Source organism: Ammodytes marinus, assembly GCF_949987685.1.
Source record: "Ammodytes marinus genome assembly, chromosome: 6".
Lineage (NCBI taxonomy): Eukaryota > Metazoa > Chordata > Actinopteri > Uranoscopiformes > Ammodytidae > Ammodytes > Ammodytes marinus.
The window spans coordinates 31,325,380-31,349,289 of record NC_137235.1 but is presented as its reverse complement, the minus strand read 5'-3'; the positions used below and the strand labels follow the sequence as shown (position 1 = coordinate 31,349,289).

The 23,910-nt window shown below is 40.5% G+C and overlaps 1 protein-coding gene across 1 annotated transcript in view; it reads right to left on the bottom strand.

Annotated features, from left to right (window-relative positions):
* Positions 1-4,007: 4,007 nt before the first annotated feature.
* Positions 4,008-23,910, bottom strand: part of LOC307251538 (complement C3-like) — a gene marked incomplete at both ends in the record, with an annotated part of 33,683 nt that continues 13,780 nt past the window's right edge. The window contains 21 exons of the mRNA XM_080028906.1: positions 4,008-4,149; positions 4,383-4,527; positions 4,830-4,913; positions 5,009-5,101; positions 9,129-9,221; positions 9,394-9,496; positions 9,586-9,675; positions 9,852-9,942; positions 10,270-10,318; positions 10,460-10,541; positions 10,707-10,769; positions 10,948-11,103; positions 11,855-11,932; positions 16,596-16,681; positions 17,491-17,641; positions 21,207-21,302; positions 21,467-21,626; positions 21,908-21,983; positions 22,169-22,375; positions 22,584-22,673; positions 22,777-22,840. Coding sequence (XP_079885032.1) covers positions 4,008-4,149; positions 4,383-4,527; positions 4,830-4,913; positions 5,009-5,101; positions 9,129-9,221; positions 9,394-9,496; positions 9,586-9,675; positions 9,852-9,942; positions 10,270-10,318; positions 10,460-10,541; positions 10,707-10,769; positions 10,948-11,103; positions 11,855-11,932; positions 16,596-16,681; positions 17,491-17,641; positions 21,207-21,302; positions 21,467-21,626; positions 21,908-21,983; positions 22,169-22,375; positions 22,584-22,673; positions 22,777-22,840 — 2,199 coding nt within the window. The remainder of the gene's footprint in view (positions 4,150-4,382; positions 4,528-4,829; positions 4,914-5,008; positions 5,102-9,128; positions 9,222-9,393; positions 9,497-9,585; positions 9,676-9,851; positions 9,943-10,269; positions 10,319-10,459; positions 10,542-10,706; positions 10,770-10,947; positions 11,104-11,854; positions 11,933-16,595; positions 16,682-17,490; positions 17,642-21,206; positions 21,303-21,466; positions 21,627-21,907; positions 21,984-22,168; positions 22,376-22,583; positions 22,674-22,776; positions 22,841-23,910) is intronic.

Below are 23,910 nucleotides of genomic sequence, written 5' to 3'. Positions count from 1 at the left end.
CTTGTGCCTGGTTGTAATGTAACCAAGCAGTCTTATTTTATATGGTTGGTCTCTTTTTATTTACAAAGTGCAGTATAATGCCTAGAAAGGAGAGGTTAAAAAGGAAAAAGAAAGGGAGCAAGCATCCACCAGCAGCAAGGAGGAAGATGAAGATGAAAGGTCAGTCAAGACCAGTCATGTTAGCTGTTCAGTGCTTTTTAAAGCTCAGATTTTAATGTTGAACTGTTCCTCAAATGTTATTGAAATATCTTAAAAGCTGTCCACACATTTTATTTTAACTATGCAAAGTGGGTTGGTGGTACTAAATCAATCATGAAGGTATATAAGCTAATTATATTATTTTGTCCCAACCATAAATTATTTCTATGTTACAAGACTTGCAGTAATCTTGTATTTACCTTAAAGCTACTACGAGTAAGTCGGCACGTTGGCGACACCTTTGAACAAAAGCGGTAGTATTATTACGACGCCAGCTGTCGTGAAGCTGTTTTGTAGCTCGTGCAGGGAGTGCAAGATTCAAATAATCAGGAAGCAATATGGTGCGTGTCCGTGTGTTGAAAGTGTGAGGGCACCGGACTCTTTTCGGCTTCGTGAGTCTATGGGTGACACAGCATCAACTAATGCCAGTAAGTGCTAAACACACCTGATTGCAATGAGTTGATGCATTGTCACCTCTCACGGAGCTGAACGAGCCCCGTGTCCTCACACAAAGCGAATGAACGAGAGATGGCAGTTAGTTAGTATGGATCACGATGAGGTAATGTGTTTATGTTGTAAATAATGACTATTTCAGATGAATAATGGTCATCTGATGATGCTGGTGAGGCAAAGTAAACTTTGATTTAGTAGGCTACCGCTCATTCATTTAGGAGTAGCCTAAACACTGCAGTCTAGTTTCGCCGCGTGAAATTGTGTATACGTTGCTGGGCAACGCCCTCCCGCCCGACTATCACTCTCCCTTTTAGCTTTTCTTCATTGCATTTTCTTTTCTTTCTTTGATGGTTCAGCCCCTCAAATCCCTCACCTGGAGGGATAGGCTTCTCAATTCACGTTCCTGCGCCACACTGAAATCTGCGACCAATACGGATATGTGACCATAGAGCATGCACGCGTGAACCGAAAATCGGACTGGGTGTGCGACCAGATCAAATGCAGTAATAAAAACTATATAAAAACGTCTTTCTTTGCACTGATGGTCTCGTTTGCTGTTAAAGGTAATTTATGATTATGAGAGGAAACATGAGGCTGTTTAAAAGATATTTAAATGTTACTCGTAGCCGCTTTAATAGGATATTATTAGCACGGAGATCAGGGGCCTAACGAAGGCTTCAAAGAGAGAATTTGGGATAAGGGATTATTTAAAAAAATGTTTTTTATTTTAAAAAATGTTTTTTTTTCTTTCAAACATGTACATTTTTTCTTTCTGCTTTTTGGTAATTCTGTGTCTCCAAATTATTCCAGAAAATAGTACTAAATAGCCCACATTGACACAGGTGATTTAGCCTTAGCTTTCTTCTCAAAGTGCACCAGATTCATACCCGTCGCTATGGGCGGGCCATAGGGGGCCGGGCCCGCCCCCAGAAATGCTTGTGCCCCCCCCACTTGGGGCACAGATCTCTCTCAAAAAATTACTTTAATTTTTATTTTATACTATCATAGTAGCTAATTTTGTGTTGATAAATACTAATGTTGCATTCTTTATCATCAAAACATTTAAAATATAAATAAACAATGGTGTGATTTTGTTTGACTGATGGGAGTCTATCTACACTGCAACAGCCTATCACGGCCTTACTGAAAAGAAAGTAAGGCTACGTAGGCCTACGTAGTACGTCAATGCAGCCGCTCAACAGTTAACGCGCATTTTGAAAGTGAAGCTGGATGAGTTTTCGCCGGCTTACTATTTCATTTCTAGTTCATCATAATCGATATTCGGTAACGGTTGAAAAGCCCACCAACAGTCTCCTCTGCCAAATCGGATCGTCAAACTGTTGTCACTTTTCGAGCCGCATGACAGACTACAATCCGAAATTATGGACTTGTTCAGTGCGGTGACACTTCTGATTGCGTAAAGCCACAGTTTTGCACTGTGGGAACTCTGCGCTCCTCCAGCCACGGCCATCGAGGCTGTGCCGGAGACCGACCCCGGTCCAAGCAAGAGAAGTCGCACAATTTACAAGAACCTACGCGGATTTGCAGTTGAGGAAACAGTTGGTCCGTCAGAAAGTGACATAGACGAAAAAACTGAGTTCAAGAGTATTTTACAGTGTTATTGATGCTGTGCAAGGAGAGATGGATGCGCGTTTTGGAGAGCGCAGTAGCGAGCTCATTGGCGCACTGGCTGCTTTGAACCCGGAGGCCGAAATATATGTTGATGAGGAGGTTGAGCTCGGAGAAACGCCGCCTCCCGCTGTACTGATAGAAGGGACTGGAGAGAGCACAGCCCTGCCTCCACTCAAAGTAGGCTACCGTGTGTGTGTGTGTGTGTGTGTGTGTGTAATGGCAATGCATATCCCTCTGTTGACTGCTTTAAAATACGCAAGATATGCGTCTGGTGTTAGGCTACATCTAATATGTTGAATAGTCAAGTGTTTTATGGATATTCATAACATTGCTTCTATGTAATGTAGGCCTATTGCTTTAAATTATGAGGACTGATGTTATAGGCTATACTACCGCTGTTGGTTAGTTTAACGTGATGATTACGTGCTGCGCGAATAGAGTATAGGACTATTAAAAATATACGTACTGTAGGCTAATAATAATTGTGCCCCCCTATGCATTTCATATGCCCCCCTTAAGACTGAGGTCTGGCGACGGGTCTGACCAGATTGATGAATTTTACTTTAAAAGGTTCAAATTTTTCTTCCGGGGGACCCCTCTAGAAGGTCCAGGATCCCAAACACAGTCTCCCAAATTCCTTTGAGAAACACTCTATGTGTGGCCGGGTATTAAAAGTCATTCGGCCAGGGGGGATTTTGTACAAGTACCCTTAAAATAATTTGGTCATTCATCGATAGAATATATTGTGCCCTTTTTTTTGCACTGAGCACCTGCCCCCAAAAATGTCTGTGCACGCCACTGGACCACAGCACACTGTTCCACTTTGAGTCAGTCCATCTCAGATGAGCCCAGACCCAGAGAAGTCTGCAGCCTTTGTGGATGTTGTTGATATATGGCTTTCACTTTGCATGGTAGAGTCTTATCTTGCATTTGTGGATGTAGCTACAAACTGTGTTTACTGATAATGGTTTTCTGTCTGAAGTGTTCCATGGCCCATGTAGTAATATGCTTTATACAATCATGTTATTTTTTAGTGCAGTGCCACCTGAGGTCATGGGCATTACATTTTAATTTTGGACCTTGCCCCTCACGTGCAGAGATTTCTCCGGTTTCTCTAAATATCTTAATTATAATATGGATCGTAGATGTTGAAATCCTCAAATTCTTTGCAGGAATGTTGTTTTTAAACTGTTGGTCTGTTTTCCTCTGCAGCTCTACCCAAAGTGGTGAGGCTCTGCCTATTATTGCTTGCTTGTGCCCCTTTATATCCAGCCCGGTCAACTCAGAGTGGACTTGAGGCATGAACTCAGAGTTTGTTAACCCCTTCTTCCTGAAAAAGGCCTCTGGACTAAGAGAATAGATTGTCTTTTTCTTAATGGTATGCTTAAGGGGCACTTTATCATGTCCAAGTATTGTCTAAACTGGTTCCAACAGATTTGTCAGATAAAACTTTGTTTGACCTGACCTGTGTTTGTTTATCTTAAAATGATTGGGTTTCATCACTCTGCCAAGCTCAACAACGAAACAAAAAAATATCAAGATTGTTCTTAAAGCCAAACACACAATTAGATTAAAATCCTTACATCCTTTAATCAATATAGTGCAACATTGTTACTTACTTTGCAGCCTTTATATCTTGTAGCAGGGAATGTTTACAAAAAAAGAATAATGAAAAATACAATACAAAACAATTTGGAAAGGACATTTTATTTTGTCAAGTTTCATTATTGGTCACATCCGAACAATTGATACTGCGTGACCAACTCCTCCAGGCCCAAGCAGGTGGGTCTGTGTTCCGCATTTTGACACTCAGCTTCTGTGGGCCAGTACTCAATCCAAGTTCTCTCACCGAGTTCATACTGATACCTGGGGACAGCAAAGTGAAGTCTTTAGAGTGGCCAGCTATCAGTGACATAAATAAGGAAAACCCACAAAAACTGTACGTCGAATTACTATTATTAGTAGCAACAGTAGATTAACTATAGTACAATATAAGCAAACCAAAGCAGTAAAACAATTTAACTGTTTACATGGACACAATGTTATGTCAGGTGCACACACAACACACACATACACAGTCACTCAAAGAACAAACTTACAATTGATTTTTGTCATCTCTGCGAATATCTTTGGATGTGCCCATGACAAGGTAGGTTTTGCCTACTTCCAACCCTAAAGACTCTCTGCAGTGTTGATAGCTGAGGAACGTACGCAGTTTACCCTCAGGGCCGACATCATAACTCCCTGTAATTAAAATATAGGAAAAGTGAATGCCAGTACTTTAGGATTAAATGCATACCTTAATGTGCACTGCAAAACAGTATGGTTGTTTTTTCACATGATCAAAGTTGAATCATGCTTAAAGAAACAGTTTAGTAAATGTGCCTAAATACTTTCTTGCCGAGAGTTAGAGGAGAAGATTGATAATGTGACGGATCATTTCAGAAAGAGGAAAACAATGGTTAAGTCTCCTTTAAGGAATCTTAGAAACTCTTTAGGGGATATCATCATAGGTTATTGATGGCAGTTCAAAGATAAATACCCACCTTCTTTGATGCTTTGAAGTACTCGCATATGGTACATGTCAGTGAACCCACTATCTTCAAACTCTTCCAAACTCAATTTGTAAACTAAGGACAGAAAAATAGAAGATTGTTAGCTCTCACAATACTTTATCTTTTATAAAAGTGCTATTTAAATGCAGTCCTTTTACACTAACTCTTACCAAAATCTATTTTGCTGGTCTCTGTAGTCTCACAGGCCTTGGCTGTGCGCTGATCATTGCTGATTTTGCCCTTCTTCTGCATGCTGCAGTTCTCTGGAAAAACACATTAAGCAGAAAGTAAATAAAAAAATTATGACCCGATTAAATAAGCAAATATTTGGAATATTTGTGTGTGCAAGAGTTGATGGATTAGTGTAACTGTATGTGTGTTATTGAGTTATTCTGTAGCTCTGAAGGATGCAGTTATCCTAGACTTCAGTATCCTGCAGGTGCTTGGAGTCTGTGACAAAAATCTCAGATGGGCACTCAACTGGTAGTATACCCTACAAGATAATGACTTTACCACTAGGAATACTACTAGAAAATACCATATTCTTAAAGGTGAAGTAAGCGATTTAATAATGTTAATATAAGTGTTAAATCGCTCTTTATTCATACAGTGATCACTTACATAATGTGCGCGTTTCATAAAGCCGATCTCTCAGTCAGCTGTTCTGCATGTAATCGGCAAACTTTTTGTCGTATCCCGAAATTAATATCCAATCACAAGAGAGAATGCTACAAACCGACACCCGTCTCACTCATGGTCTCACTGCCAGTGCACACCAGAGGACAGATGGGTGAATGTTTATGCGCCTACAATGGCGGAGCAGGTAAAAATCCTTTCCAATGTCTGTTTTTATCATGTTTTATCACAATTACTTATCTGAGATGGTGCTAGATAACGCGCTGTTTGAAGACCGCAGTGCATTAATGTGGTGACTTAAGGTGCGAACACACCAAACGCGTTGGGTGCGGTGGCGGCGTTGAAAAATCCTATTTTTGCATAGGGAACCATTGGTTTAGGCGCGATGATGCGTTGGCTGCGGTAAAGCGGCGCTTTGGGCGCGGTAGCCGCGTTACCAAAGCGTCACCGCACCATCGCACCACCGTGCGAGTTCAAAAAATTTAACTTTTAACGCTCCATCGCGTGACGTTTAGCCGCGTTGGCCAATCAGCGGTGAGCTTGACCCGACTTCACGGACATCGGCACGGTGGGAACATGGGTGGGAGGACAACACAGAGGCTGAGAAACACCGAGTAGGAAATGCGGCTGGCTGGTGATACGAAGCCGCTCAGGGTTGGGTTAGAAGACGTGGGGAAAGTGAGCCAGGAGAATGGGCTTCCTGGTTAATTCAGTGAATATGTGCGGCTGTGCTTCAGCCGATAAACCAAGTTAGCACCGGTCGGACAGCGTTAGTTAACTCACCCGGTTGTGTGCGGCCACCACCTCCATAATGAACCCAAACATAACGGCTAAGTCCGGGGAACTTTCACAACGAGTACAGCGAAGCACCGGTGTTATATGCCTATATCTACGCCAGCCACGGTCCCGTCACAGCCAGGTAGGGTAATGTAGGCTACTTGTCTTTATTTTCTACTGCCCTGTGCACAATGCTGCTGTAAATGTGTTTGGTATGGTGCTGCCTTGCTGTTTGTGTTAATTTCCGAGTGGCGTGAATCTGCAATGCTGTTTTAAGGCTATTTGTTCCATTCAGTTGCTGTTTATTTGTCTTTTGGCACAATTGTTGGCCGTGTTGTTGTTGTTTTTGTGTGGACATGAACGCTGTTGTGTCGGGTCGGGTCTGATCGCAGCCATGGTTGATTAGGGGAATAAATATATCGGGGGGGGGGGGAGACTAGCTGCGTAGCGTTGGGCGCGTTGAACCATTTTTTGACACAAAATGACCAAGCGCCAGATCAGGTGCGTTGGGCGCTTTGGCCACCGCACCCAACGCGTTTGGTGTGTTCGCACCTTTAGGGACGAGCGAGGGGACTGCTAACTGCAGTAACTGACAGGAAGTTAGCTAAAAGAACCATTCCGCTTACAGCACCTTTAAGTCAGAGAGAGTAATCCTGGTTATATTTATCCACTCTAGCTGACTTTTCCTGTAGCACAATCAGCAGCAATTGATATTTGATTTGGTTCAATCATTTATGTTTTCCTTAGAGTACTTAACAATAACTTTCGTGGTGACTTTAATAGTGCCATCATCTTTTAAAATCTTAATTTGTGCCATGTCATTGTTATTGAACAAATACTTTCAAACATTGCAAATTTAAATAGAATCAACGAATATTATTTTATCTGCTGAGCATTATCATGTTAGCATTGTCCTTTTGAGCATGTCATCATGCTGACAATAGCAATTCCCTCAAATTGCAGCTGTGCTTCTCAGAGCCAGTTGAATTGCTGTAGATGCTTGATATTTCACCCCAAGGTCCCCGGACTTTATTTAGATACAACAATTAACTGCTGCAGTTTATAGATAATGATACATCATAATTGAACGATTAATGGTTCACCTCAAAATTGGCTTTTATCCTTGCCATTCCCTATTTTGTGTCAACACCGTCAAACACCAAAAAACACGAATGAATTTTCCCTCAGTTTATTCTAGACCCATGAGATGTATAGTGATCACAAATATTCACCAAGACTGACAGAGGCCAAAAAAAATATTTTCTAAATGTATATGAATATACATTTTTTATATCAATTTTCTTCAGTTGAACTGTGTAATAGAATTTTTACTTTAAAATTAACAGCAATCAAGATATGTTTCAAATTTCAAAACCCATTCTCATCTTAGGTGACAGGTTGGATTTTCACATATGACCAACCATTCCCCAACAACTATGAAATATCATTATGCAATATTAGCAAATTAATATAAATCTGACCGAGTTGAAACATATCTGACAGAGTTCACAAGTATATCTGACGGATTTGACATACAGTATCTGATGGTGGTGACAAAAACCCAGATGTAGTCATTTTTAACCATCAATAATCAATAACAGTGATTTTATAACAGCTTATTATTGGTTGAGCTTTAATTCAAGATTCACATTACAGTCTTTCAATCAGACTTGCTCTAACAGACTCACACCAAATTGCCTCATTTTGTATATCATCCTGTACTTTTTTAAGAATCCTCCATGACGGGGGCGCCCTTAGCTCAGTTGGTAGGGCGTCCCCCCCATGGGCCTCGGCCAGCAGTGGACCCGGGTTCGATTCCAGCCCGCGGTCGTTCTCTGCATGTCACTCCCCTCTCTGCCCCATTTTCAACTCTGTCTCTACACTATCAATAAAGCATAAAAAATGCCCCAAAAAATATCTTAAAAAAAAAAAAGAATTTTCCATAAATACAGTATTAGAAAAACGAAATCCTATTTCTATATATAATATAATTATAATAACTTGAAAACCAACCAAATATGATGCCTTCGAATTGAATGTCAACTCAGTCATTGGCCTGTCACCACCGTCAAACAGGAAATCTGACGGAGTTGACATCTGACGGTGTTGACATATCTAACGTTTCTTAAACAAAAAAAATAGAGTTTATATAGTAGCCATTTGGTTTTTCTGTTGATGATTGGTGCTAGTATGAACTGCTTCAGGAAAATAAAATGATGGAAACATTTCAAATAACTTCTTCAGAAATTGTAAGTCGGTGTTGACATATCATGGTTGTGACGGAGGACTTGGACTCCAAGATTTGGAATGTAAAATATTTTAAAACTAAAACACTTATCAGAGCCTGTCCGACTCTAATGTACTCTGCAGGTAGAATGTGACAAGAGGTCCTTCATAGTGACAGCTGCCCCTTATTTCGCCTGATGTTATTACATTTTAATGGATTGTCTGACGGTGGTGACAAAAAGTATCCCACCACTTAGAAACCTTATAAAACATGAGTGGGTTGTAGAAAACAGTTTTTATTGATATGAGAGATTATTTAGTGTTGCTTTTGATGAAAAAAGCTCTTTTTAATCATTAAAGTACATTTTTGGTTTTATTGCATATGAATGATTGAACCCTTCTCTGTGGACACACTGTTTTGGACGTCGTGAGAAGATAATAAGTGTCATATAGTTGACATAATAATGATAAAATTAAATTTAAGGGGATAATTGTGCTCCAGATATTCTATTCTTAATCCCTAATAACATCTACAATTTTAAATATTTTTACTTTTAAACATAACAGCAGTTAATATTGGAAGACGGCCTTTTTTCCCGCTTCTCAAGAATCACTGATATACAATATTAAATGACACATCATCCTGTTTACCTTCAGCACATGTGCATTCCCCATTGGCACCACAGAGCTGCAGTAACTCCCCAGCTCTCCTCTGTGGGTGGTAGAACTTCACGCAGTGTGTTTCTGCAACAAGTAACAAAGACATTTCAAAATAATACAGATAAAGAAATAGTGCTTAATGCAACACATCAAATGGAGTAATGCCTGATTATCCACAGCGTTATATAGCAGCAAAGAAACACAGGTTGAAGCAGAACGAGGCAGCATATGTTTTAGTATTTCTTACGAGACTTACGGTCATAATATTCATAGACGGACACAGCAGCTGGTTGTAAGACGCCCACTTTCAGCTTCTGATGGATCCTGAAATTGATCTCCTCTGGTCGAGTGTGAGAAACCTTTGGAGAATGATATCAAATGTGAGACAGAGATACATGAATACAGAACAAGGCAGAGAGAAAAGGGGATGTTGGGAAGAAAGTTTTACTTTTTCCAGGTAGATGATGAGAGAGCCTCTTTCTGATAGGGCTGTGTTCATTTCATATCTTGAGATGGTGCGTGCACGTCCTGTGGACAACTACACACACGCACACACCCACAAACACACACACACACACAGACGTGCAGGGTTTTGTACATCATTAGACAATTTGAACATAAAACTGATCTGCTTTCACCTAACTGACGTGTGGACTTCATGGGAATGTGTGCATCTGTCAAATCTAATGTTAAAAACTTAAAGGAAGATCTTACTGCGTTCAGGTCGTCCGTATTAATTTCATATCCAGTTAGCAAGCCAATATCCAAGATTGACATGGTAGCATCATGCTCTTTGTCCTTGTACCTGGATAGAGAATGGACAGTATAAATAACAGCATTAATTAGAAAGAGAGAAAAACAAAGAAAAAACTTCATTTCAGATTTCAAATATGGTTTAAACTTGGGGAATGGGCAGCTCAAGTTAGCTTTTTCAAAGGAATGTTCAGAGAAAAGCCATTATATTTGTATTTATCAGGAGCACAGAGAGCATGACCATTAAATATTTTGAGCAGAACCTAAACAGAAAAGTGAAGAAGAGAACTAATTTAGGGGCCATGACTGGCTAGAAAATGCTGTGTATAAAGCCATATTACTGCAATACTGATCGGTATGACTTTTTGATTTTACTTACAAAACCTCTATTTTCAGCTTGTATATCTTCTCATTTTCATCCATTTTCTCTGCAGGAGCAAAACATTTAATGAGCATTTTGAATATTTGTGTTTCTTGCAAAAGGAAGGTGGATAGACAGCAGGAACCACGGAGAAAAGATAAGTCAAACAGCACAAACAGATAAAATGACAAATACATTTACAAATTACCTGGGAGGAGCTGCACTGACAGGTTAAACCTTGAACAGTCACTCTCTTTTTTAGTAGGCAGAGCGTAATACAGCGACACCATCTGTCACATAGTCAAAAGTGTTTCTTAATATGTGATGTGAATCAAACAGGCATCCGTCTCAAGAATATTGTGCACACACGGTATAAATAAATGTCTTCTGTAATTCTAAACGGACACAACAAAAAACATATTATGAATGTCAAAACAGAAAAAATAATGACTTACCTTCACCGTTGCTTCTCCTGTGCCCTTTGCCGTCACTGTCACATCCTGGTTGATATCATTAATCTGTAGAAAAAACAAAACAAACATAAATAAATAAAAAACAGGGGAATAACTAACCACTGTGTGTCTGTTAGTGTGTGTGTGTGAGTGTGTGTGTGTGTGTGTGTGTGTGTGTGTGTGTGTGTGTGTGTGTGTGTGTGTGTGTGTGTGTGTGTGTGTGTGTGTGTGTGTGTGTTCTCACTTTCGATGTCCTTGTGGCGAACTGATTTGCTCTGTTAAAGTTGAACTTATCAGGCTTGGACCTGCCTGGCAACAAGATGTCCACATTCAGATCATACTCTGGTTCTTTAGCACTGGCCCAGTACTCTGCTACAGCCTGGTACACCATTATAGTAGCCTGGAGAGGGAAAGAGAAGGGGGGGGGGGGGCAAAAAAGTTGGAAGATGAAAGATGAAGAGAAAGCTTAAAGAGGACCTATTATACTACTTTTCTGGTCTTAATTTCTTGTTTTACACTGCTATAGAGCAACCTGACACGAATCACATCACAAAAAACTATGTAGATTTTCGGGAAGCTCTTTCTCTTATTTTGGCGATCCAGCACATCCTGTCAACACTTGAGTGTGTGTGCTTCGGCAATCTCCGCTCCCTCCGCCTGTGCATCGGCCATCTCCGCTACCCTCCCCCCCCCTCCTGCAAACCCCACTCCGTTGTGATTGGTTACCTTCCTTCCGGAACACTTTCAGTGGCGGGAAGCGCGAGCATGGACCTATAAGGGCGCGAGGCAGACGCGAACAGGGAAGTGACAGCATTACCATACATGGAAACATCCGCGTGGTCACATCACCAATTTTTATGCGACGTCACGAATTATGAAAGGGTAGACCGCTTTGAAGACGTGACTTCTCGACTGGCTAGAATAGTGTTTAGTGCTCTGCACAGACACCCCAGACGGTCAGCAGGGAATACGTCGAAATGCATGTAAGTCATTATTTGATAATTTAGTATGGTTAAGCATGACTATGAATCATCATAACAACGTTTATAGGTCATAAAAGTCAAAAAGCATCATAGGTCCTCTTTAATTGCAATACAAAGAGAACTAGAGGTTCATTACTGTATTTAGATGGAAAGAGGGGTCTGTGTTACCTGAGTAGATCCATAGCCTCCGCCCACCTTCTGCTGTTTGTTGAACCATCTGACCACACCTCTAGCTTCATCAAAGGCCTTTAATAGAGGACGACAAGTAGATGTTTAAACAATTTCTGTGGTTGACTTTGCAAATACTGATTATTTTACAGTCTGGCAGTTTCCCAAACCTGCCATAGAGCTAGATCAGTTATTATTATGTCACAATGTCATACATTTCAGACTTGCCTGATCAAAGCAATGAATCACAAATATCCCCGTGTTTTCTTTTCCAAACTGGCGGTTTTTGCAATTCTTGTAACCAAATACCTTTCAATTATCTATGTATAATCACAAAGTGCTGAGGAAAGTAGTAGGAAAATATGGCTTTTTGTAAAAAAGTTAAATCTTTTCTGACATTACTGAGGGAAACATGTCACTGAGTACTGTCTCCTAGCCCTCTGCCCTAATAGTGAGGTAGCATGGAAGAGGACTCCATTGTATGCTTTACGTAGCATGACATACAGTTAAAACACACACACAAGTAGTGTGAGGGAATTTAAGGTCTTTAGTTGTAAAAGTAATGGTAAAGATAAATAGTGCATTTATGCCTTTCTTGTGTGTCTGTCTCTCACACACTTAGGTCAGCTGTATAGATAAAGTCTCATCTCCTTTAACTCCAGAATGTTATGGTTCACTGTGTTCAGCTCTGAACCAAAACATTGGTACCCTTGGTGCCCGAGATAGCACGAGGTTAATACACAGCTCTCAGGATGTGTCTGTCAGAATTGAAGTGCAAGTCACCCGAGTTGCAGTCTGCTTCTCCTAGGCTAAGCCTGGAATAAATATCGCTTCATAGTTCATCCAAGTCTCGTGAAATATTCTTCCACCTGAGTTGACCTCCAACCTTGAAATAACTTCCATCACTGTTCCATCCTGTTTGTGACGCCACAATTGGTGTCACAAACAGGATCTCAAGATAACATCGACCTGGTAAGTGCACTAAATTTGATTTATGCCTTACCATGTCTTTGTTTCACGAGATCAGAAAAAAATATATGTCAAATAGAGTAAAAGCCGTGTTTGGTTTAGGTAAAAGTCCTCTTTACAACAAAATAGGCTAAAGCCCTGTTGACAAATAGGTTAAAGTGAAAGTCCTCTATACTATGAAATAGGTTAAAGTCCTATTGAGACAATGGAGATCTTGGATGTGGTTGTAATATTTTGCAGTGTATATTTTTTGTATAAGTGAAATACATATATATTATGTGTTAAATTTGTGTTTGTATGAAACATCCTATCTTTGGGTCACAACATGGGTATATGATGTGATTTGTTAAAATGCCTAACAAACTTTTATTTGCAGGTGTCTCAAGTGAGGTTCTGTATAATGAATAATAATCTCTGGTGGAGGTTTCTTTGTCTTTATGGTTTTTCCTTATTCAAGCTGAAGTGGAGGTGCAAAACATCTGAGAGGATGAAACTGGCAAGCACAGTCATGCTTAGCATCGGTGTAAGATCAACAAGCTCGCACATACAGTTTGAAGGCCCCCCTAAACTGTTCTTAAAGATCTCCAATTAAACTACTTTTCTGGTCTTAATTTTTCAGTTATGACTCCTATGGAGCAACCTGACACGAATCACAGCATAAAAAACCATGTAGATTTTCAGGAAACTCTTCCTCTCATCTGTGCACGCACAGTCTCTGTCCACACTCGGCTTTGTGCTTCTCCGCACCCCCCTCCTGCCAACCCCACTCCGTTGTGATTGGTTTCCTTCCTTCCGGAACACTTTCAGCAGCACGCGGTAAAGCGATCTCGACTTCCAAAGTCTGATCTATAATGAAAAGCTAGTATCTAAGTTTATTAGTTATGTCCTATCAAACCCATATTAACCAATTTGTAACACAATGCTTTATTTGTTTATTATTTCTTCATAAAAGAGGTCTCTCCTCTCACCACAGTTCCTGCAAGAGATGCGAACCCCGGCCTCTGCGGTTAAAAGCACAGGATTTTACCCTCTGGACTACCTGAGTTTACTTCTAAATAAAGTACAATATTAAATACATACCACCGTGTTTAGCGTTTTACTTCATCAGAACCCCCTCATTCTTAATGATGATGCCGATCTCCGTGTAGTATAAACCCTTTTAAATATTGCTTCAGAAAATCCTCCTCCTTTTTCACGGAAGATATCATTCACAAGTTATTGCTTATAAGTTGTACGCAACTTAGTTTTGTAAACCACCCTTCTAGTAAAATAGAACAGATATACTATTTTCAGAATTTAAACATCCTCGTTTAAACCTGGGAAGGTATTATAACCTATTCTTTTATTTTTAAAGATTAGGTGTATGAGATTGTGTGTGTTTTAAATCAGTAATGTGCCGTTGTGTGGAATCGAATTGTACTTACCTCCCCGAGGACGGAACCATCTCTTTGAAGAACAAACTTATACCTAAAGTCCTTCTGTTCCAGTTATAAACTAATTCACAACTGAGGCTTTACAACATTTAAGGGATTTTATTTACAAAATACAAGAGAGTATAGGTATAATACATAAAATGGACAAGAAAGGAAAAGAAAAGAGGTTGTATGCCTATAACTCATTCAATAGAGTTCTTTTTCCCCTAATATCTGTTGACTTGATCTCTTTTCCGAATTTTTGTAAATCTTGAAACGATACAAAGACATATGCATGCATGCCAAATAAGTATCGTCTAAAGCTTTACTCCGAAATCTTCAAAAATGATAAGGACTTAAACAGGTATTGCCCAACTAAAGGAGCCTTGTTAGACCACCAATATCCTGCTACTTCCTATTCATTCTATCCGATTTCCTATTCTATCATTTTCCCCTTTTTTCGTTTACCATTTGACCAAGTTACCTGTGTCAAGAGTTTCAAAGAAGTGTTTTAAAAGACTTTGCCTCTAAGTACTTCGAAGTCCAAAATCTTTCAGAGTATTTTGGACTCACAAAGTTTTTCTAAGTTTTTCTTCTGCCTCCATGGTTGAAGGGACACATAGAGTCTGCTGGAACAGAGTGTGACAAACTATATGCGTATATAGTAATGCCTAAAAAAGCCCTGTCCTGCTCCAAACGAGCTGTTATATAGTGAACTGAGGACCAATGAGACTTGAGAGAGGGAGGAGTGAAAAAGGAACAGCTGCACGGGGGACCCCGATAGCCACCTCCCTCTACTCCTTCCTACTGTATGGCCATATAAGGTCCTTCCCCCTACTCCTTCCTATGACCCTATGGTCTTCCCCCTTCCTCTGGTCAACTTTAACCTGATGAGCCTTCACATTCTATTCTGTTTCATTAAACATTTCCTACTTTTACTTATGACAAAAAGAAATACAAATGTCACAATATATGCACAAGTAAAAAGTTACATCATGTTCAATTATCACATCAGCGGGCAGATTTGAGCAGGAAGGTGGGGGCATGTTGCAGCATTACCATACATGGAAAAATCCAGGAACGTGACGACACGATGGCAGGACATTTGAACCGATTTGAACAAGTGATTTCTCGACCGGCTGCCCTAGTGTTTAGCACTCTGCACAGCCACCCCAGACGGTCAGCAGGGAATACGTCTAAATGCATGTACGTAATTATTTGATACGCTAGTATGGTTAAAGATGACTATAAATCATTATAACAATGTTTATAGGTCATAAAAGTCGAAAAAGTACAATAGGCACTCTTTAAAGGAGGCTTAATAAGGTGATATGCATTCTCCACCACATGAGAGTCTGCAAAGGTTACTTTTCCTACATACGTTTGTTAACCCTCCTATTGTACTGGGACATTTCTTTTTGCGTGAAAATATGTTTTTGGATGGATTTTTCTTTTTGTGTGTCTTTAAATGTTACGTGTGTGTGTGTGTGTGTGTGTGTGTGTGTGTGTGTGTGTGTGTGTGAGATCATGCAATAATGAACAACATACACATTTGCCCTTTTTCTTATTTTAATTTTTTTTTCTCTTTTCTTAGTTTGTATGTATTGTCTGGTGTTGTTTGTTTGTTTGTTTGATTATTGTTACAAAAAAACAAAATAAAAATAATTATACAAAAAAAAGAAAATATGTTTTTCATTCACCAAATGGTCTGAAAATTATAGGGGTTGTTCAATACTATGCTTTTGATGATTCATATAAATTTGAAGTGTTTTGATCAAATTATGGGTGTTTTATTTAATTTAATTTAATAACACCTGTTGTCCTCTGGGGTCAAAATGACCCCACAGCACACAATGGAGCAATGGGGCAAAATGTCACACTAAACTGCTTCTAACAGATGATATACCCGCCCCCCTTCTTCTAACGGTATCCACACACACACACACACGAGCACACACGCACGCACATATACACACACACACACCTACACACATAGACCCCCCCACACACACAAACACGCACCCACACACACACAAACACCCACCCACACATGCACATACCTGTACATGAGCACACACCCACGAGCGCACACACACACATGAGCATGAGCACACACACACACGCACACATGAGCACACACAGTCACAGACAGACAGACCCAACACCTTTGATGTGTGGGGTCAAGCAATGGTTAGGAAAACAAAACACATAAACAGATCGTTTCTCGCAGACTCTGCACCATTTCAAACCTTAGTCTGAGACAGGCAGCATGATCAGTAGGCAGCAGGCTTTACCTTAGAGGCTTGTGAACCAAGTTCAACAAAATGCAATGAAGTGAATCACAAGTAGGACGTGCTCACCTTAACCTTGACCAGAGCCAGAAGAGCGTAAGCTGTGGCCTCCATTGTGTAAACATGTCCACCAGGTACTGGCCAGTGGGACAACTCTGATTGAGACACACACAAATAATGTTTGATTATAATGGTGAACACACTTAATTCACTATTAATACCTTAATATTTTGAAAAAAATAGATTTCCCTTAAACCTGGTCATTCAAATATTAGACAGACATACCTCTAACATGTCTTTTTCATTTTTCACTGAGAAAAAATCCTATTATATTATTGATCACGTGTCAGTCAAGCTCTAATAAACGTATTATAGTATTCATCGTTGAATGTGTCATACTTTTTAAATGACACAGTATAAACCTGTAGTCTCTGTACCTGAATATCAGTTTAAGAACAATGCTGTGTTATGGTAGCCTGGTCCTACCAGACCATCGTACTTCATTTCATTTGTACAAAAGGTCTGGAACTGCTCAATTGACAAACGTTCACTCACTTGGAGGCGGGTGTAAAATAAAGTTTAAAATGATTGGATCTGCCCAGTGCCACTCTGGATCTGCCAACCAATCGCATAGCGTTTGGTCCCCGGCCGGGAACCAACAAAACTCAGCAAAGCTTGTTCTTGCTCCGGCTTTAATTTATCGATATTCGGCAGCGTTGCCACAACAGACTAAATAGCTTCTCTCGTATCCTTATCCATTGTCTTACTGTGACTACAACTGAAACTTGCGCACAACCTCGACGTCATCGTTCTCAGCTACTCCCTCTGTTCGCTGATTGGACCGCCAAAAATCTGTTTTAGCAGGAACGCATGAATACACCGCAGCCCCAGACTGACTATTGAAGTGAAATGAAAATTGAGCGGAAGTAGGTAGGTTGGCGGTGCCAGGCTAGTGTTATAGTACCTGGTGAAGCAAAATTGAAGAGTAACTCCTTGTTCAGTTTGTTTTCATTGGCCAGGGCGTATGATGTCATGGCAACAGCATATGGGTTGGTGAGGCTGGGCAGACGCTTCTCCAGGTAGTCAACTGCTTTGTCTACACTACTTGGCAGACTCTGGATGGAAGGAAGAGAAAGGAAGGAGAATGAGGGAGAATCAGATACAGTACATAGCAAGTATTTCAGGATCAACAAAAAAGGAGGCAAGTTGGTCCGATAATTGTAATGACTGTATTTGGAATATCTGTTCCTTCTCAGGAATGTCTTGGCATTTCAATCCTGGGACGCATCCGAAGACCAGTTTGTATTGCAGCAAGATGTTTTGGAGCCTTGCTTCAACACACCAACAATGACGAGAAAACCACAAACAAGGCCTCAGTACTGTATATCACACTGGTGTCAGAGAAGTGTGAATAGGATGCCTTTCCATCTGGTTCATCTATCTATCTATCTATAAAGCAAGAAACGTCTGTCTGTGTGTGTGTGTGTGTGTGTCTGTGTGTGTGTCTGTGTGTCTATCTGTGGCTCGCATATCTCTCTGAGTTTTAGTCAGATCGGCATGAGCTTCCGGATATTGCTTGCGCACTGCACGAAGGTGTGCATCCTTCATTGTGAAGTTTTTAGAAGTACGAAGGTGTGCATCTTTCATCCTTCATTGTGAAGTGTTTAGAAGTACGTGCGCACACTGAAGGCCACAGTGAGCACAGTGAGAACGGAGCATGAAGTAATCTCTGAATAAACGCGCCTCCCTCTGACGAGCGGGACACACACAGCAGACAGACACAGCCTATTGTTACTTCCTGCGTGTATGAGTCTCAATATCTGACCATATTAGCAACTCGCTGCTTCTAATAGATTTCTCAGTTATTAATACGTAACTGGTGTCTGCTTGCTGCTCTGTTTGCAACACCTGCTGTTGTTGCAACCTGTAAGGTCATTATGACCTGTGACTTTCTGCTTGACTCAAGAGTTCTGTAACTTCTTTCAAATGTGGCATAATATGTTGGAAATTCCTACACTTGCTTCAACACACCAACAATGACGTAACCACAAACAAGGCCTCAGAATATCACACTGGTGTCAGAGAAGTGTGAATAAAGGTGTGAACACACTACACGCGTACAGACGCGTATAAAATCGTCAAATTTTCCATAGGGAACCATTAGTTTGCGCGCGTACATGGCGCGTAGATACGTTACTCGCGCTAAAGCAACACTTTAGCCGCGTATGAGCCGCGTCTATACGCACCTAATACGCCTACGCAGCTACGCGCGGAGTTCAAAAAATTAAACTTTTTACGCTCCTATGCGTGACGATTAGCTGTGTTGGCCAATCATCGTTGGGCTTGACCCGACGTCACATACATTGGCACGGTCGGAGAGCAGTGTACACAGAGGCTGAGAAACACCGAGGAGGAAAATGTATTGCAGGCGGCCCGGTGCTGTATGACAGCAGCTCGGGAATAGAAGACGTGGGCAAAGTAAACCAGGAGAATGGACTTCCTGGTTAATTCAGTGAATATGTGCGGCTGTGCTTTAGCCGATAAACCAAGTTAGCGCCGTATAGCATTAGTTAACTCACCCGGTTGTGTGCGGGCGGCTAGCGCCTCATATTATGAACCCAAACATGACGGCTATGTCCGGGGGACTTTCACAACAAGTACAGCGAAGCACCGGTGTTGATCTACGCCAGCCACGGTCCCCTGTCACAGCCAGGTAGGGTAATGTTGACTACTTGCCTTTATGTTGTGCCGCCGTGCACCGATGCTGCTGTAACTGTATTTGTTATGTAGCTGCCGTGAATATGCAATGCTGTTTTAATGCTAGGCTATTTGTGCTGTTCAGTTTGTCTTTTGGCACAGTTGTTGGCCGTGTTGTTGTTGTTTTTGTGCGGACATGCACGCTGTTGTGTCGGGTCTGATCGCAGCCATGGTTGATTAGGGAAATACAATATCGGGGGGGGAGACTAGGCACGTTACGCGCGTAGAACCATTTTTGACACAAAATGATCAAGCAACATTTTAGCTGCGTTACGCACGTAAAGCTTACGCGGGTAACGCGTGTAGTGTGTTCGCACCTTAAAGATCGGGAGATAGGATGCCTTTCCATCTGGTTCATTATATGAATGCAGAGATGCAGACTGTAGCTAAGTGGTTGATTTTTTAACACAACCGTCATTTAGCAAAATACTAATAAATGTCAGCAATGAGACCACTTAAATTCTGACTCACTGTCATCTAAGTACGGATTCATATCAATGCTTAAACACAAATGCAACATCGTATTTGTTTATGCTTTAAAACTATAATTTCAGCACAGCTAATTATTAGCTAAACCCCTCTGCTGAACAATGTATTTTAACAGTGAGTTGATCTGCTCTAACATAAAGTATGATTGCATAACTTACTACCTGCTGTTGTATCAAGTATTACCTTCAAGACCAAAGAGCACACTATCACCTAACAATATTAATTGTGAGGGGCTACAGGTTATGTTCAAACAGGTTATGTTCCCCTCTTGACGAGCACATTTATTGTCTAGTATGTATTACATTTTGATCTTGTCTATTTTCTGTTGATCAGTCAGTAATCATGCCAGGAGACTACAGTCCGATACAGGCACTGAGTAAGTGCATTGAACAAATCAATGATTGGATGTGCCAAAATTTCCTTCAATTAAACAACGACAAAACTGAAGTAATTGTCTTTGGTGCCAAAGATGAACAATTAAAAGTCAGCGCACAGCTTACATCCGTTATGTTAGAAACCACACCCCAAGCCAGAAATCTTGGTGTTGTCGTAGACTCCGACTTGAATTTCAAGAAACACATTAAATCAATTAATAAATCAGCCTACTACCACCTAAAAAACATATCAAGAATTAAAGGGATTATGTCTCAGCAAGATTTAGAAAAACTTATCCATGCATTTATCTTTAGTAGACTTGACTACTGTAACAGTGTCCTTGCTGGCCTTACAAAAAAATATATCAGACAGCTTCAGCTAATTCAGAACGCTGCTGCTCGAGTCCTCACTAGGACCAAAAAAGTGGATCACATTACCCCAGTTCTGAGGTCTTTACACTGGCTTCCTGTCACTCAAAGAATTGATTTCAAAATACTGATGTTGGTTTATAAAGCACTAAATGGTTTAGGGCCAAAATACATTACTGATCTGCTGATACGTTATGAACCGTCCAGAGCCCTTAGGTCGTCTGGGATAGATCTACTTACAGTCCCTAGAGTTAGGACTAAACGAGGAGAAGCAGTTTTTAGTTATTATGCACAAAAATCTGGAACAAACTCCCAGAAAACTTGAGGTCTGCTGCAACTCTCAGTTCTTTTAAATCGAGTCTGAAGACTTTTTTGTTTCCATTTTAACCTGCAATTTTTATTTTATTTGCTTCTTTTATTCGCTTTTAAATGTTTTATAATGTGTTTTATGTATTCTAATCTTGCCCCTGTAAAGCACTTTGAGTGGCCTTGTGTCTGAATTGTGCTATATAAATAAACTTGCCTTGCCTTGCCTTGGTGTAAACTGCATTATGTGCCATGTCAGTAGCTTCATAGTTTTTTTCAGTGATTCAGAAAGCTTTGTTTCACCCATCACTTCTTTGGAGTAGTTACATGAAGAAACCAACCGTGAGAAGGAAAAAGAGAAAGTGTATGGAGGTAAGGTACTTACAGGTACAATGGCATTACATATTGTGCGTGACTCCTGCATAGCAATGAGGCTGAAGGCTGTCATGGAGGCATCTGAATCTTTGCCCCGTACATCACCCTACACACACACACACACACACACACACACACACACACACACACACACACAAGTACATTTTATTCAAAAAAATAGTCAATGACATGTAATTATTTTCATCTCAATCCACTTTTTTTTCAGCATTAAGATGAAGAACTGATGTTGATAAAAATCAGTGCACCCACCATCATCTCCCCGTGGATATACTTTCCAACTTCTTTAAACAAGCCATCAGGCTGCTGTGTTTTGAGGATCAGAAACTTGATGGCGCCACAGATGACGTCGCTTTCCACCGCCACCAGATTGTTGGCCATGGAAAACACCTTGGCAACATAGGCTGTCAGCCTTAGAGAGGACAGAAGAGGGCGTAATAGTGAAGTTTAATTTCTTTTCACATGATATACAACCATCCTCTCACAGTCAGAATCTAAATTTTATTTATTTATTATTCTTTCGGACAATTCCACACAATACACAATTTTCTCTTGCAAATATTCATACATCATACTTTGTGTTGTCCGAAGGGAGACGGAAGAAGCCAAAGGCTTATCAGGTCCCGCCCCCATAAATTAAAGGAGGATGTGCAAAAAAATATGTTTCAGTTCATGAATGTTTGGATGCCTCACCAGGTGGTGCTGGGGTAATGAGTAAACACAGCAAAACCCCCATCACTTTTACGGTAGACAAGCTCGTTTCGGTAGCCTGGGTACAAACAAAACAACCAACCTTTTAACTGACTGCCTTTATTCTCAATGTTAAAAGCTTGAATTTGTAGGGCAGGTGTGTTTTTTTAAACACATTTCTACCTATCAGAAACATTAAATTCCTTCACAAAGGGTTATCAGTGTTTAGTACTTGTGCTAATAAATACTTATGTGTTTGCCTACCGGTCTTGATGTGTTGTATTGCTTCATTACGTTTCTGAAAGCCCACAGTTTCCCACTGATTGGTTTTGTCCAAGTATGTTGTTGCAATGACAGGCAGGGTCGTGTGGATCATGTTCTGCTCTCCACAGCCTGAGGGCTGGTAAATGAGGGTACCCATTGAGTTCCCACTAATGGCGTTCTCTACAAGTACAGACACTTGTTCTCTGCCTGTATACACACACATACATGCACACACGCACGCACGCACACACACACACACACACACACACACACACACACACACACACACACACACACAAAGGCAAAATATTTGAATTATGAATCAATAATAACAAATAACCAGTGACGTGGTAATATCCCATTACAAAGAACATCAACTATATTCCACAACAGTTCCAAAAATAACATATCTCACCTGTCACAGAGATCTGTGTGCTGGTAGGTGTATTTGGAGCCAAATCCTTCTTAGGAATTTGACTGTTCATAATTTCATGTTGTGTACCATCTAAAGAGAGAAGAAGTGGAGAAGTTGGGGGATCAGTAAGCAAATAATAAGAAATATTGTATTACTTAATTACAATATAATGTAATCTAAAGGGTAAACTCACCTACACCTTTAGTAGTGGGGTCCAGAATTATGATCTGAGGAGATTTTACTAGTACTCCTCGAGGCTAGAAAAACAATAGTTAACAAAGAAATAGTTAACATTAGAAATCACAGTAAATTTTAAGTAAACTCATGTGCTCTTTTGGTAACAAATACAACATGGCTTGCCTGTTATTTAACATGTTCCTTTTTTTCTTTGTTATTTAAAGTTTATTTTTAAAGGGATTTTGTGTCAAAGTTAGGACCCTCAAGCAGGCCCGCCTCAACCTGCCATAAGGCGCTGGGGCTGAGAGGTTTTGTAGGCCCCCTGAGAGGTGGTCTTACAATACAAATGTGTAATATTTATTTTGATTAATAACCTAATCATTTTAGGGTGATACAGTGTTTGTTACAGGAATTTGGAAGATTGCGGTGGGGACTAAGGACCTTCTAGGGCAGGGGTGGCCAACCCGCGGCTCGCGAGCCGCATGCGGCTCTTTGCCCAGCTTCGTGCGGCTCTTCAGTTCATATCAAATTATGTGATTATAATTTTATTTTATTTATTTTTTTTATACTTTTTTTTTTGTGTGGGCCTATGTGTATGCATGTTCGCAAACGTTTCATGCGGCTCTACGTTCGTTTTACATGTTGTCTATTATTTCATTTCTTATTTTATTAATGTGTAGGCCCTATGTGTATGCCTGTTCGCAAATGTTTAATTGAGGACGCAACATAACGTTCGCAAACGTTTGGTGCGGACGCAACATAAAACTGCCCGCTCAGCTTGGAGGGAGGTTTTCCGTGAGTAAACTATTTGTGTCAAGTTCGCTCCGAAACAGAGTGGGAGAGTTCATATTTTTTGTTGAACGTTATGCCAAGCCATTCTGCCTTATATGCCAGGTGTCATTTGCGCATTTCAAGGCTTCAAATCTTCCGCGCCACTTCAGCTCTCTCCATGCTAAAAGTAAGTCCCACAAAGCAACATGCATAGTAAGAGAAAAACGCTATTTTAAATTGTTATATTTTTGTTTGTGGACTTGGTTGAACTGAGAGTTTGTGTGTGAGTGCACACAATGTTCATTGTTGAAAATGACTGCCCTGTCGTCTTTAGTCCAGTCCTGTCATTATCACAGGGGCGGCCTTAACGATCTGGGGG